Source organism: Podarcis vaucheri (genome assembly GCF_965113315.1).
Source record: "Podarcis vaucheri genome assembly, chromosome: 8".
Taxonomy (NCBI): Eukaryota; Metazoa; Chordata; class Lepidosauria; order Squamata; family Lacertidae; genus Podarcis; species Podarcis vaucheri.
Window position 1 is genome coordinate 44,789,883 of NC_138766.1, and position 15,618 is coordinate 44,805,500.

General features: G+C 39.8%; 1 protein-coding gene across 1 annotated transcript; it reads right to left on the bottom strand.

Annotated features, from left to right (window-relative positions):
- Positions 1-1,127: 1,127 nt before the first annotated feature.
- NAPG (NSF attachment protein gamma) lies at positions 1,128-13,168 on the bottom strand. The gene is made up of 12 exons (XM_082234925.1): positions 13,010-13,168; positions 12,059-12,126; positions 11,090-11,174; positions 10,571-10,588; positions 9,358-9,388; positions 8,228-8,337; positions 8,043-8,109; positions 7,396-7,466; positions 5,911-5,989; positions 4,906-4,985; positions 3,571-3,700; positions 1,128-2,974 (listed from the first exon to the last, which is right to left on the bottom strand). The coding sequence occupies exons 1-12, from the start codon at positions 13,063-13,065 to the stop codon at positions 2,825-2,827; spliced, it is 945 nt and encodes a 314-aa protein (XP_082091051.1). The 5' UTR covers positions 13,066-13,168; the 3' UTR covers positions 1,128-2,824.
- Positions 13,169-15,618: the final 2,450 nt, after the last annotated feature.

Sequence of the window (15,618 nt, forward strand, 5' to 3'; positions counted from 1 at the left end):
TCCTGCACTGCAGAGGGTTGCACTTAGATGCTTCTATGAAAGTGGACTATGATTTGTATCTAGGGACTCATACCTAGCTACTTCCAAGAATCTCAATACTGACTCAGCCTCAGGTCACTTTGAAACTCAGGAAACACACTTAATCTATGCCTGGGGATTGTCTCAACTAACCATTTCATTCTTTGTAACCATTTTGGCAATTCAAGCCGCATGGCTATTTTATTCTCTGATGTGATTTTGGTGCTGTATAATACACACATTTATTTGGAGTTTGAATGGAGACTGGTCTTCTGCTAATTGAAGTGCAATGCAACATCCCCGTGGGACATCTCCATGGCAACATGTGTTTATATACATGCCATCATGTAACCTATGAACATATATAGGACAAGTTGCAGGTGGAAGGGTAGTTCTGCACTGCTGCAATCTGTTAGAAGCAGATATTGAGGATCTTTTGAACCAAAGGCAAGGTATAAATCTTGATTTAAGATAGTTTTTCATGTTCACTGCATTCACAGAGAAGGGTAGAGTAAAAACAACACACTTTTGTCTAAACCACAGCACCATCTTGTGGCAATAATTATACTACACTGCAATTTTAAATCCATAAACTGCTGAACAGAAGCCCCAAATGGGACATTTTCTTCTGAAAGCACCACAGGTCAACTCAGTTACTAGACTAAACAAACACACACCAAAGCATTCTTAAAGTCAATTGGTCATATCCAAGAGTCAGTACAATTTTGTGTAGCCTATTACAAAGTGTTCATTCTAGGTTCATTTTATAGTTTGTATGTGACCTTCCATATCCAGAAGCAACAAACTTCTCATTATTTACAAGACCCCTTAAAAGAGAAACAGTTGAGAAATGCCTGATCTAGCTAGTGACTGCCAATATTCAAATTACTTCTCACTTGGAAGATTTAAAGATTACACCGTAAAAGCAATTGAGAAATTCTAGTGACAGGATTAACAGATACTGTAAACAGCCTAAGTAACTTCTGCTCATTGAGTAACACTAGTTTTTCACCTCAACTACTGAGGTTTGATATTTTCAGTTCCATTGACATTTCAGCACCCCAATGGATCAAACTGATCACAATCATCATAAAAGCACACACAGAAACTTGTTGTTTTAAGATTTTTTTTACAGCTGAATTACACAGCCTCTTCTCAGGAGGCTGGATCTTGCAGAGAATTACAACATTTTTTTATACTCTACTGCATCCCACGGAAAGGCCAGGCAGAATTACAATTAAAGTACAGGTTTCACATTGCATAAAACACAGTTTACACAACATCTGGGTGTACAAATGAGCAGTATTCAATAATTTATAGTTATTTACTTTCATAGTATTTTAGCAACTTCATGCAAACCAACACATGCTTTGGCTCTTGAAAAGTTGGCATTATTCCTCAAAACCTTCCTCCTTGCTACATTTGCTCTCTTAGTCAAAGGAAGTGTGTACAGTGCTTTGGGAAACAAACACTAAAACACATATCAGAAAGTGCTGATTACTGTTTAACATTGAATAAAGATACTAGGGTTTCCATTACATTTTTTGCCAGCTAAAATAAAGGTCATTAGGTCAAAAAATATAGACATTACGCATTTTAAGTTACACTCAACTTCACAAATTTCAATTCTGAAAGTGTCATTGCAATCCTTTGTAAAAATGTTGTTTCATTGCACACAAATTCAGTTTTATATCCCTGAAGATTTCCATGTACCATGAAAATAGGAAGTGGGCCTAGTTCAAAACTGTTATACTCACTGGGTTACAAACATCTCTCCATAAACGTCTGAATGTGTGATTTAAGAATTTACTGTCTCCCCCCACACACACACCTCAAAAAACAACAGTGTTTTACAGTCATGTTCCTTTCCTCACACAATACATAATAGTGCAAGTCTATACTTGACAAAAACAGCAATAACTGAATTACCCGTGAAAGTAAACATTACCCTATGGCAAGGGATGCGATTAACAGGGAATTGTGTTCATGATGCTGAATCAACACAACTGAAAGCTGCTAGGAATGTTATTGAACACATTTCAAGATCCTTCTCCTGTGGTATATTACTTCTCCCTGGAAAATCTGCAAGTTCATAATGTTAGATATTCGCTGAATATGAAAAGCGTATCATTTGCATACCAATGAGTGTGGGGTCCTTTTTTGCCCAGAAATGCTGAAGTTTCCATAGCTAAAGTATGTGATATTCAAAAGAAAACAAGGTTTCTTTTCCAGTTTATCTATAGAGGTGTTGTGTTACTCAGAAAACTAGTTTTCACTATTTATGCTTCTAAAGAACTGATTATGCCTTCCCAACACTGGCCCATAAACCTTCTATATACATTATGTTTCAGAAAATATTAGGGTCATATGGGAAAAGGGATAGCCAACATAGTTTAAGGTGTTCCACACTGTTTAGTGGGTATTGTTCAAAAAAATGCTTAACACTCCTTTGCCTGAACTCCATCCTTGCCCAGGAATATCAGAGCATGAAGCAATAGGCCCTGCAATTAGACATCTAGAAAGAATTATCAGAAGGTAAATGCCATCATCCAACTCCACTCCCCCTTTTGAAGGGAAGACTGTAATACTCAAAATTCTTTATTAAAGCAGATGCACTGCAAAGATGTAGGACTATAACTCAAGAAGACTTTGAGATGTACAACCATGCTTTCCGTACAAGTTTCCCAGAAGCAGACAAATATTTAAATTTCCAATTTACTGATTGCAATGAAGTGACGGCAGCTTCCAGAATTGCTCATTGCCAGAAACAGCTAGGTTGACATTTAAGAGTAGAGTTGTATTGGAGTTACAGTAGTCCACTTGCATAATCATCATCTTCCTCATTTCCACGGGAACCTCCTTCACCTGGTTCACCCACTTTGCCCTGTGGAGTAACTGGGGATTTCTTCTTCACACCTCCTCCTGGGACAGCCAATGAGAGGCCAAGCTTGGCATACTGGCAGAGGGCAAGAACAAGATGTTGAGCATACATGCCCTGTTTAACTTACTCTGCTGCAGTCAATGTGGACATTTGCATAAAGTAACAGAATGGTTAATTAGAAAATGCCAGCACCCCACTAATACTACTCTAAGGGAAAGTAACAGAATACAAAGCAGTGGACACATTCATCTGTGTCCCAGGGCACCGTGATTATTTCTCACTATTTTATCTCAAAAATTTAATCTACAAAGCCATTAACAATTGCAATAATAAAATTATAAGACATTAAGATTAAAAACACAAGTAATGTAAAGGAAGGCCTATCTCTGCAATCTGAAATCAGTATTTACAAACCTATGTTACAGCCAATCTTTTTTCTAGAAGGAAAAAGCCCTCTGAAAAAAAAGTTGTATGACCAAGATGACAAGATACTACCCACAGCCCATTCAGACTTTAGCTTTGGCAGTGACGTGAATACTCATGTATCACAGGAAATGCCACATTTATGCATAGCATTGCAACTTACTATTTGTCAGTACAAAACACCCTGTGGATCAAAATAATCAGTTAATATATTCTGCTTAAGAAAATAAACTGAGACTCCAACTTACATCATTGTCCATGTATTTAAACAGTGGTGAATTGCAAACATCTGATACTTGGTCCTGGTCTTGCTGATCATACCCCTCTAGGAGCTGCTCCAATGCGGCACAGTCTTCACTTTCACTGAAGCCTGGTATGCTGAAGCAATTGCAGTATTATTTAAATTACTCCACTCAAAGTAAAGAAACTAAATTTCCATATAAAGTACAAACAAGAAAATGGAAGACACGAGAATCAGGGCCTGAGAAGTACCTAAACGACCACTTCCTACAATATGACCCTGCCTAGATTCTGCATTCTTAATCAGAAGCCCTACCCTGGTTTCTCTCACCATCTGAAGTTAGATGGGAAGTGACCAGGAAGACAACCTTTTAGGTGGTGGCACCCTATCTTGGAGATGTTCTCCCTAAGGAGATTTGCTTAGTGCCAACTGTACCATTTGTAGACCCAGATATACCAACATGCATTGACTGATTTTAACACTGCTTTTATCTGATCGTTCTGCGCAAGTTTTAATTATGATTAAACCACTGGGATCTTGGGAATTAGAGCATAGTGTCATCTGTATGGTGCACAGCTTTATTTCTCCATTCCCATCTGAATCAGGAGAGGCTATGGAGGTACACTGAAGCAGAGAAGGTGTGGATGGGGGCTAATAAACTGAGGCTCAATTCTAGTAAGACGGAAATGCTGTAGGTGGGCAGGTTCTAAGAACTAGGTGTTCCACCTGTAATGGCAGGAGTTGATCTCAAGTGGTTCCTGTGGCTAGGAGTGCTTAGGCCTTGTGTAGGCTAGTTTGTCAGCTATGGCTGTTCCTGAAACAGAATAGTTTGGCCCCGCTTAGACTAACGTAATGGGTTCTATGTAGGGATGCTCTTGAAGTGGTCCGGCTAATGCAGAATGAAGCTGCTAGATTAGTAAGTGGGGGCAAGCCCAATGGAATCTTGTGTCACCTGGTTCTGAAAGCTTTGCTCTGGCTACCAGGCAGGTACCAGCCAAATTCAATGTGTTAGTACTATCATATAAAGTCTTAAATTGTTTGGGACCCAAATGCCTAAGAGTACCAAATGAATGAATGAATGAATGAATGAGCAGCTTACTTTCTAAACCAACAAATGAGTTTTGTAGATGTAACAATTTGATATTAAGATGAGGAACAAATTTATTGTCACTCTTTTATAAGCACTCTTTTATAAGCAAGGAGTGTTTCTCAAAAAGATGATGTGCCAACGAACCCTGCATTCAGCGCTTATGCCAGTAACAGAAATACAGAACATAAGATAATGAAGAAGACAACTATGCTTTTAAAAATTAAAAACAAATCAGGCAAACAGATGACTTACCTACAACTTTCCCTGACACATTTTTCTGCAGCAACATAGTCATTTCTGTGAAGATGAACTAAGACCTGAGCAATAGTTTTCTAAAAGGAAAAAAAAATGACTGATGCACTCTCTAATAACAAAGCTGTATTAATTTCTCAGTTAAACAGATTCAACAGAAAAAATATAAATGTCAGCATCTCAAAAAAAGAAAAACAGAGGTACTTTGAATAATTAAGGGTGATCTTTTTCTTTCAGAAAAATGACCAGATCTTTGGCAACAAATGTTTGGCCTGCCATTTTCTGAGCCAAGATTTACAAGTTTAGCATTAAATAACTCTCCATAACTGTTTCAATTATAGAAAGGCATAAAATAAATACACCTTTTGCTATTTAAGAGGACTTGGATCATTACAGATTATGTACTTTGGCCATTAGGCTACTTTGCCTCTTCTTCACCAAACTAAGGATGTAATTTTGCAGGTACTCCTCATACATTCATCAGCAAGCATTGAACACAATGATCACATCGGTACATGGAAGATGCTTATAGCTTAAAATAAACAGGGCCTCATGAAAAGCTGAACCTGAAACCCTGATAGCACCTAACAACAGACTCTGCTAGTCACAGACAAGTCAATTAAATAACCAAGGCATGGCACAAAAGTTATGCAGGGTAAAATAAGTCTTACTCCACCCAATCCATAGATATTCGGGATTTTCAAAGCTGTGTCAGATTTTACAATTATAACACTGCATAAAATATGGTGCAGGCCAATATTTTTTAAAAAATCATCTTCCAAATTTGATACTTGTTTTTTTAAATACTTTAAAACAAAAAACAAAAACATGAACCAATTTTAACATTTCCAACTGTTTTAAGACTAGAGATTAGCGCGTGTATGATTTCTAGTGAGGAATACATCTAACGCTGTTCAATTAGATGTGAGCTTACAAATTAGAGTAATTCAAAAGAAAAGAGAGCACTTTTTCAGAAACAGATAAAGAGACCACCTGGCTTTATACCTTGTAACAAGTTGGATAGTTTTCAATATCTTTATAAAGACTCTTTTCCTTCTGAATAGATACTGCAGCCTCATCTAGTCTGAAAGACAATGAGAAGGATTGGTACATTTAAAGAAAGGAGCAGCAGGAATCAGGGAGAGAAAATCACTCCTTAAGTGTCCATTTTCCAAAAAGGCAGCTCAACACTCAAGCAAAACATGAGCTCATGTGCGGTTACAGTGATCCCATACTGAATGTAAAGCTGAAGGAACTACTTCCTTACAAAACACATGTTGGAGTGTAAGAAAACGGTGAAAAGCCAGGCCAGATTTATACTACCTGCAATGCATTTGGATGACTGTGTCTAATACAGCCACATGAGCACTGGGATATGGAATGTATGGCTGACACCATTACTGATGTACAGGAAGAAATGGTTATGATCTGCATGTTTTAGTTGTGCTAGCCCCAACTGAGTGCCAGTAACAATGAGGGACGTGGGTGGCGCTGTGGGTAAAAGCCTCAGCGCCTAGGACTTGCCGATCGCATGGTCGGCAGTTCGAATTCCCTGCGGCGGGGTGCGCTCCCGTTGCTCGGTCCCAGCGCCTGCCAACCTAGCAGTTCGAAAGCACCCTCAGGTGCAAGTAGATAAATAGGGACCGCTTACTAGCGGGGAGGTAAACGGCATTTCCATGTGCGGCTCTGGCTCGCCAGAGCAGCTTCATCACGCTGGCCACGTGACCCGGAAGTGTCTGCGGACAGCGCTGGCTCCCGGCCTCTAGAGTGAGATGAGCGCACAACCCTAGAGTCTGTCAAGACTGGCCCATACGGGCAGGGGTACCTTTACCTTACCTAGCAATGAGAATGACCTTTATCTCCCAAACCCGGACTAATTTTGCTGCTGGGGAGATGGGAATCAATGGGCATATACAGCTCTAAAGAAAAGGCAGAAGAATCTTAGAATTGAAGAGTTGGAAGGGACCATGAGGGTCCTCTAGTCCAAACTCCCGCAATCTTTCTGCCCAACATGGGACTCAAACCCTCAATCTTGAGATTAAGACTCTCACGTTCTAGCAACTGAGCTAAATGAAACATTACTGAGATAGGGATAGCTTTGCCCATTTTCAATGTTTGTTGTATTTTTTTAAAAGAATGGTAAGTGGACACGAAAGGAATGAGTTTGTCTCCTTTGGCTTCAGTGACTTTGCAGTTACCAGCCAATAGATGCCCACAACATTTTAATTCTTAAATGAAATATCTGTTTCATTTGACAGTCAGTTATAGTAGATGCCATTCTACAGGAATAATCTATCTCCCAAGAAGAAAATGTAAAAGTTTGCAAGCTAGGAAACTGCAATTCCCCCACCCCAACATGGATGAATGTCATCTGGATATCATGCAAGAATTTAATGACCAACTGTGAATTTATGCAAAAGCTTCATCAGCTGGCAGTGCCATGAGAATGATTTCATTTTAAAAAAGGAATACAAAAGTTAGGATGCCCACCTGCGACCTCTGACTAAAAGTCTTGAAGCTTTTCCATACATTTCAACTGCTTGTCGTAAACGTTCTTCATTCTAGATAAGAAACCAAAATCATATGAGAACATTAATGATTTGTCAGGTAAAATTCTCTCCAGTTTTACTTGACTTAATACACAGCTCTATCAGCTGGGTGACCCAAACCTCTCTGAGTAAGCTTAACTGGAACATGAAATTCCAGAGAAGTTGCAGCATTTAATGGAATAAATGCAGGCACTGCAAGGTAAACATTGCATTTTAAAAACTGTTTGTCGTGAGTTGAGAAAGTGAAGACAGATAGCTTGCCTGTTTACCTGCTTGCCAAGCTTAGCCCCAATTTTCTAGCCCCATTTAGGCTTTGTTATCTACTCTTATGGCATATATACTATACAAATCAAATGACATTTGCTGATGAAAGTAGTAAGACTCATGTAAAAAAGAATTCAGCAACACCAGTTAAGTCTACTCAGCAGTGCTGTCAGAAAGACCAGACAAGAAGACATTTAATAAGCACACCTGAAGTTTCACTCTTTTGCAATAGGACTTGACTGCTGTTCACCTTCTAAATTTTATTCTCTGCCATTCTCAACACATTTCCTGGGGAACATACTATATTGCTTTCAGGCGACTTACTTCAAACACTGCTGCTGTCTGCTGATAAAGTTGTATAGCCTTGTCCGGATTTATATTTTCTATTACTCTGAAATAAAAAGTCAACATTATTATTTAGCTTGATGGCTTTTTTTAAAAAAAGCAAACTAGATAAATCAAACTTCTTTTCCAGAAAAGAAACCAATGCTTTGAGTTTGCAGACTTACTTCCCAGCCCGATCCAGGGCTATAGCTGCTGTGTCAGGTGTTCCATTCTCCAGGTACATCATGCTGGCTCTCTGAATCATTTCCACTGCATCATGATGTTGTTTCATCTCCTAAAGGAGAAAGAAAGAGATTCACGTTTGTCAGGAAAAACGGCAAATCAAAGTCTATCGAATACTTTCATTTAGTTTTATCACATTATTGCATATTTGAAACTATTAAAAGTTTTGTTAAACCCTTTGATAAAAATCAGTACAACAATCTTTAGTAGATGGAAACATTAAAAAGGCAAAGAAATTCCTGCAAGAATCGTAGAGTTTGCAAAGAGTGAATGACATGGGGCAACTGCAAACACCCATTTATACAATTTTATTTCAACACTTTATGATTTAAATCTAAATGTATGTATTTCACGAAGATGCACTGCATTTGAGGCAATATGAAAACTTCCTATGTTGTTGATCTGTGATGGTTCAAGCATTGGCTATGCGTGTGAGAATCACCTGGAAAAGGTTTATTTAATGGGTTAGCTAAATGTCCTTCCCTCACTTTTATCCTAACCAAAAAGTGTAACTTTCTTCATGCTGAAAAGATCCAGCTCTTAAATACAGATTAGCTGACTTCCACGTCAACAAAGGTTGAAATTCCTTACCAGGAACCACCTTCCTATTAAAATTACTTTGAAGTAAACAGGGCAATTGTTAAGATGTTAGGAGTCCTTGAATTTAAGACTACTAAGTAGTACTGATTGAGATCACAAGTACTGGCTTCGCTGATAAATGGATCATACAAGCAGCACAATTGAAACCCAAGAGCCAGCAGAATGAAATAGTTTGGATTTGGAGGACCTTGAGCTTGCTACCCTGGCTCAGTTGCACTGGTAGAAGTACCGAAAAAGGAGAGCCAGGTGCAGGGAAAGAAACTATCTAAACTTATTCCAAACCCCTTTTGAGCTTGGTCATGTGACCTAGCAACCTGGCAAAATCTACTCAAAATCTCAAAAAAAAAAAAAAACCCACAAAAAAAACCCAACAAGTTTATCAAACTACAGGATTAGCATTGCACAGGACAAGCACCCAATAATTAGTTGTAACCAAATCAAATATAGATGGTTTGACTGGAAATGGCCATACCTTTAACATCATGCCAACTTGTTCATAAGCTCTGAAACGCAAAGCAAAATTAAATCAGTGCTGAAAGTGAATGAATTTAAAGTGTATCATACCAAAGAATATAGGACAGACAATCCTAAGATACAGGCATCTTGGAGCCTATTCACTCCGCTGCAATATGTAGAACAGAACCAGACATCCAAATTACATGCGCTTTGATTTTTGCTCCATGACTTGGCTTGAAATGGGAATTCACAGCTCTCTCCCATGAGGACACTGGCTGTCCATGGAAAAAAAAGCAAGTCCCTTTTTTTTAAAAGAGTAAAATAAAAAGTAGATGCATAACCGTACATCTCTTTTTACTACCTAATTCTGCAATATGTGAGAAAACTCACAAGTAAGGTGCCGTATATACTTGAGTATAAGCCGACCCTAATATAAGCCAAGGCACCTAATTTTAGCACAAAAAACTGGGAAAACTTATTGACTCAAGTATAAGCCGGTTCACCACACCACAAACCTGGTGGTGGCGGCAGCGGCAGAGGAAGAACAAGTAGCCCAAAAGGGGTGCTTTCAGGCTGCTCATTCCTCCTCCACCACTGCCGACAGTGGCAAAGGCAGAGGAGGAGGAACCAGCAGCCCAAAAGGCCGCTTGTCCCTCCACCACCGCCTCTTCCGCTTGCAAGAGCAGGCATAGGAGCCGCGGTTGGGAGAGGCACAGCGAAGCCAGCACCTCTCCCAACCATGGCTCCTGTGCCTGCCCTTGCAAAAGGCGGGTGGCAGCGGAGGGACCAGCGGTGAGAAAGGGCTTCTTTCGGGCCACTCCTCCCACCGCTGCCACCTCACTCGAGTATAAGCAGAGGGCGGCTTTTTCAGCATAAAAAATGTGCTGAAAAAGTCGACTTATACTCAAGTATATATGGTAATAAGGATTTGGGGGGAAAGTATAAAAAAACCCTGCGCTTTTTGATTATTTGTTTTGTAACTGCTCCAGAAACAGGTTTTGCCTTGAATCTTAATTTTGTTTGCCCAGGCTTAGGCAGAGCAACTGCCGCACTGCTGAATGGGCTTTGGCTCTGGTGCAACTTTACACTGGCTTAACTTATTTCAGCTTCCTTTGTCCCAGCTTCCTGTGCACTGAGTTGCTGAATTATATTTTGATGAGTATCAACCTCAATTACATTTTCCATATACTGAAGAGCTCTCAACAAATTAAAACTGCATTCATACTTACTTTGCAGCATGGAAGAGACTGGAAGTAAATCATTTTGAGTCAAGGATACAAATTATACCATGTCTTCCTGAAATAAATACTATATTCAATCCTGAACTGTTTTTAAAGAGGGTATATACTTGAATGCTATTGGTACAAGTTAACATTCATATATGGACCAAATAATTCCACAAAGATAAGGCAATCTAGATCATTTCAAAACTACTACTTTTGGCTGTGGAGCAACAGACCCTTCTGCATCATGAGAAGCAGCTTTTCTAGCTCAAACTTTTGATTGAAAAAGGCAAAAGATCCAATGGAGATGCAAAAGCTAGTGTCACAAGAAACACTCGTCAAGAGTCGTGGTCATGAGTCATGTGGTAAACAGAGAAACTTCTTGAATCTCCCCCCCCCCCAAAAAATGATAGAAAACATTACATCAGTATTTCACTAAAAGTTTGGAATTAAAAGAAAAGGAGTATCAGTCCAATAGTCATGTTTTCAAACCCTTAAGCAAAGCAAGAATTAATAAAAGGATACGCTTTATTGTTTTCCTGGCAGAGAGCTTCTTTATAATAGGCTTCTTTTGCCTGATCATATTGTTTGGCATTTTTAAAAGCAACAGCTGAAAAGAAATAGAAAAGAAACCATTAAAAATACATTATGTTCTGTGTTTGCATGTACATAGTAATATCCATTTACTGCACCTCAGAAATAATATTTAGAAGGGAACTTTTAAGAGACAATTTGGATTTTTACTTCAGCAAAGTGATTTCCCCCCAGATCCTGTCGAGTTTATTATCACATTCATTAATCAAATAATGCCATACATTTCTTGCAATTTTAAAGAAATGTGAATTACTTTTTATTATTTGTATTAATCTTGAATAATGATATGAATCTTAAAGAAAATCACATTTTAGCATCAAAGGCTTTCACAATGTTATGGCTACAACCTTTATGCACGCATACTTGAAATTAAACTTCATTTCCAAGTAAACAGGCATAGCATTAGGCTGCAAGAGACATACTTTGGCCTAAGAAGATTAGACAACACTCCAAGCTCTAGCCACTAGGAAATACTGTGCAACCTGACATCCATCAATAGTCTAAGGTAACCTCTGGTTTTCTTAATATAATGACTGCTGGGGTTTTTTCCCTTGCCTGGTTCCCCCAGAAATGATGGCTCCCATGAATGCAGAAATATACTTTTCCTAGATATTCTGAAGTGTTTTGCTCCTGAAAAGCCTTTATAAATTAAACCAATCTATCATTTCAAACAAACCCCCGAATATATCACCTGTCTATTTTTACCCTAGGTATTTATTCAGAAATGCATCACAATGGCAGGTAGTCAGTTACCTACTGCTGCAAGAATACAGCACTGTGGGTTAGAGGAATTTCAACAAGTTAATCCACAAACTGCCAATAGAAGTTAGCTTTGCTGGGGAACATATGAAACATATTTAAGGTTGCAAAAATGAACTGCCAACGTTTTACAGAACATACCTGCTTTTGAATATTCAGTTGCTGCACTGTCATAGTCTGGCTTCCATTTTAATAATCCAGTTTTCAAACTGAAATGTAGAATAAACCAAGAAATAGCAATTTATTTTATAAAAATATACCTCTTTATTGTAAACTGCTTACTTTTCTTACAAATAGTAATAACAATGATATGCTACATCAATAAGGAATTTGATGCTGCAACTGTCATACCAGTGATTGCCTGCTGCCTAATAATTTCACTAGATGTGTCAAAATGGTGACCAGGTATCAGGTCTTACAGTCAAACCTTTTCAATTCTACAAAGAAAAAGAGATTTATCTGGTTCAAACATAGCAGGGGGGGGCATGGATGATCTTTGCAGCTTACTGGTGCCACAGCACAGGCCTCTAGTTTCAATCTCTGACATAGCGTAACAGGATCTAGGAAGAGTGGTGATGACCTCTACCTAAGTACTGCAACCAGTATAGGTCGGGTAGCCCAGTGGCGCAACTTTGTATTAAGGTAGAGTCCACAGAGGTTGGGGTGGGGGAGAGAAAGGAAGTACGCAATACTTCAGGGCTTGAACATCCTGGGTCAAGCAAGCCCCATTAAGGGGACGACGCACTGATGACGAGGGTGTGCCCGAGGGATGCAAAGTGTTGTCTGCGCATAAGAGCAAAACCCAAAACAAGAAACCGCCCCCCTCTTTTCTGGCGGGGGGAGCTCCAGCAGAGCCGCCTGGAGTTGCTCTCAAGAGACGAGCGCGGGTCCGAGAGGGGCTCCCTCCGCCCACAGCTCCACCCGGGGGAAACCGCCCCGTCTCCCGGCGCTGCTCCATGGGGAGCTGGAGGTGCGCAGTCAGCCACAGCCCCCGCGTACAGCCTCCCCACTCGCCCGCCTGTTCCCCAAGGGCTGGCAAGCCGGCTTCCCTTGTCCCTCGCCGGCTTCCTTCGCCCTCTCCCCCTCGCTCACTATTTCTCCGCTTTAGCGATGTGCTCCAAGCCTTCGTTGATCTTCTGGGCAGCCATGTCGCCCAGCAGGACCTGCAGGGATTCAAGGCCGTGACGTTAGCGGAGGTAAGGAACGCCGCTGCACCCAAACAACTGCGAAGGGCGGAGTCTCCGCGAAGGGCGCTTGCGCGAAGACAGGGTGTTCCGCCCAGGGGCGGATCCGATTCCTTAGCCTTTCTCTTCTGCGAAGTCAATGCGGATTTTGCCAGCATTCCACAAATGGGTCTCTTGAACGACAGCTTCAGTTAAAAAAATTAAAAATGTGCCTAGTTTCAATACATGAAAAAGCACTCAATTTTTCAATAAAATGGCTATGACGTTGCCTTTCTTCCCAGACCCTGACAATGCTAGTTAATTTTATCATTTGATCTGCTTCCCAAACCTTTGATATCCAATCCTCCAGTGATAGTGCATTAGTTTCCCCAGTTATATTAGATTGCCATGCTTACTGCTGTTATAGATGTATAGCCATTTTTCTGTCTTCTTATAATACATTAATCTTTAACATTGCAAAAGATTAAAGCAGAACTTTATCTACCATCTCAAATAGGTGACCTACATTTTGGAGGGCGTGTCTGCTCTTGCCATCTATTGCTAACGGAATGGAAATATACTTTGATTTGTGCTTATATGACTGAACTGGTCAAATGAGTCTTTTACTTCATACAGATTATACTGCACTGTATTTCATTTTAGGAAGGCATCATAGCAGGTTATCTTGCAAGCACTTTATATTTTCCTAGTGACAAGCAAACTGTAGGAACAAACCAGTACTTAATATGCACTACTGTACTTAAATACTTGAAACAGAATCACAAAAGGTCATGCTAGAAGAATTGGTAAATAGTCTTATTTGGTAACATGGGGTGTGGAGAGCTACAATGGTCATGGTTCAGTTCCCACCTTAGCTGATAATCATTGAGTGTTTTGAGCATAGGTGTCGCCAGGATTTATGTTGCAGGGCAGGCTTCATGTTAGCTTAGATTTCTGCCTACAAATGGGTATAGTACAGAAGTCTTGCACAAATACTAGGAAATTAGTACTGTAAGAATCATCAAGTGTTTTGCTTACTGAAAGTGAGATATAAACTCTTGCAGAAGTTTGTGATTGAGATGTATATACAGTACATTGACAGCGAAAACCTTTAAGAATTTGACTGTATTACAAAGGATGAGAGAGACTGTGGCCTGGAACATTTAGGCTGAAACAACAAAAATTATCTAAAACAGAAACAGATGCAAAAATATATGGATACCGTTTTCAAGCCCAACAATCTTAAATAATAATATATATCCTGTGATTTCTGCATTAGCACTGCACTAAAACTTCTCTTATGTAGAGATCAAGTATCAGAATACTTTTGCTCAATGCTCTACTACTTTATACTTGTACACACATACCCAGATATTTGGGACAAATTACAGGTCCAGGGACATCAAGGGTTCTACTGTAAAGGTTTTTAAAATAAAATTCTGGTTTAACTTACATTGTAACAAATGCCGTCCAGCAGAGGGCTGTATATGAACATATATTGAGCAGTTCCGGGGTATCATTAAACAAGATGGCTCTCAAAACTGAATTTATTTACAGAGTAATTCACTGCATCCTGTTTCTTTCTCTTGATATTTATTGCTTTTATACTACACAATCTATGGAATCAAGCAATGTCCTACAAAAGGTGCAAGATTTTGCTTTTGTGTGTGTGTGTGTGTGTGTTTGTGTGTGCTATTTCAACGTAAGCATATGCTTGTTTACTAGGGCTGTGCAGTCAGGATGCACAATTTATGTCTAGGAATCCTCCCATTCAAAAAGTCTGCCCTGGGTCACCTGGCAGTAGCTCCACATCACATCCTGACCCTTCTCTGCTTGGGATAGGAATGGGACAACTCAAGAAAAGTGCAATGAGAAGTGAGGGCTGGGGAAAGTGATCAATAGTTTATCTTGTTCCCTCCCACTGGAGTTAATGGGAAGGGAATCTGAAAAATACAAATATTTAGGTTACAAAACTATAAAAATACAGTCATAACTCGAGTTGAATGCGCTTCATGTTGAGCGCATTCGAGTTGTGCTCCGCAGCAACCCGGTAACGGAGAGCGTTACTTCTGGGTTTCGCCGCTCGCGCACATGCAGACGCTCAAAATGACGTCAAACGCATGCGCGGTAGTGGCGAAACACGACCCACGCACGCGCAGACGCACTGCCGCATCTTGCGTTCCGTTCGGGATGCGAACGGGGCTCCGGAACTGATCCCGAGGTACCACTGTAAAGAAAAATTAAGTTTGCAAAACAATAATTACCATGTGGTTAGGGTAGATCAATGTGTCAGTGTCCACTTATCCCCAGTGTAAATATGACATATTGGCAAAAGTCGGAAATTGAAAGATAAATATAGCATGTACACGGAAATCGATTTCAGATTTGAGATCAGCATTGAAAGAACATATAAGAACAGTTGAAAAATCTCATGCAACAGAAAATGGAAAAAAAATTGTTCCCCAGTGATCTGTCTGAAGTCTCACAATATTGGGTATTCAGCAGTGCAGGGAAGAATAGTGTCTTTGATGTAGAGAA

What these genes read in the sequence shown, in the direction of transcription:
- NAPG (XM_082234925.1), bottom strand. Translation starts at nt 13,065, where the DNA reads ATGGCTGCCCAGAAGATCAACGAAGGCTTGGAGCACATCGCTAAAGCG. An exon ending in GCCCTGGATCGGGCTGGGAA is followed by an intron (nt 8,110 to 8,227) that starts GTAAGTCTGCAA and finishes TTTTTATTTCAG; the next exon opens with AGTAATAGAAAATATAAATC. An exon ending in TTAAATACATGGACAATGAT is followed by an intron (nt 2,975 to 3,570) that starts GTAAGTTGGAGT and finishes GCCCTCTGCCAG; the next exon opens with TATGCCAAGCTTGGCCTCTC.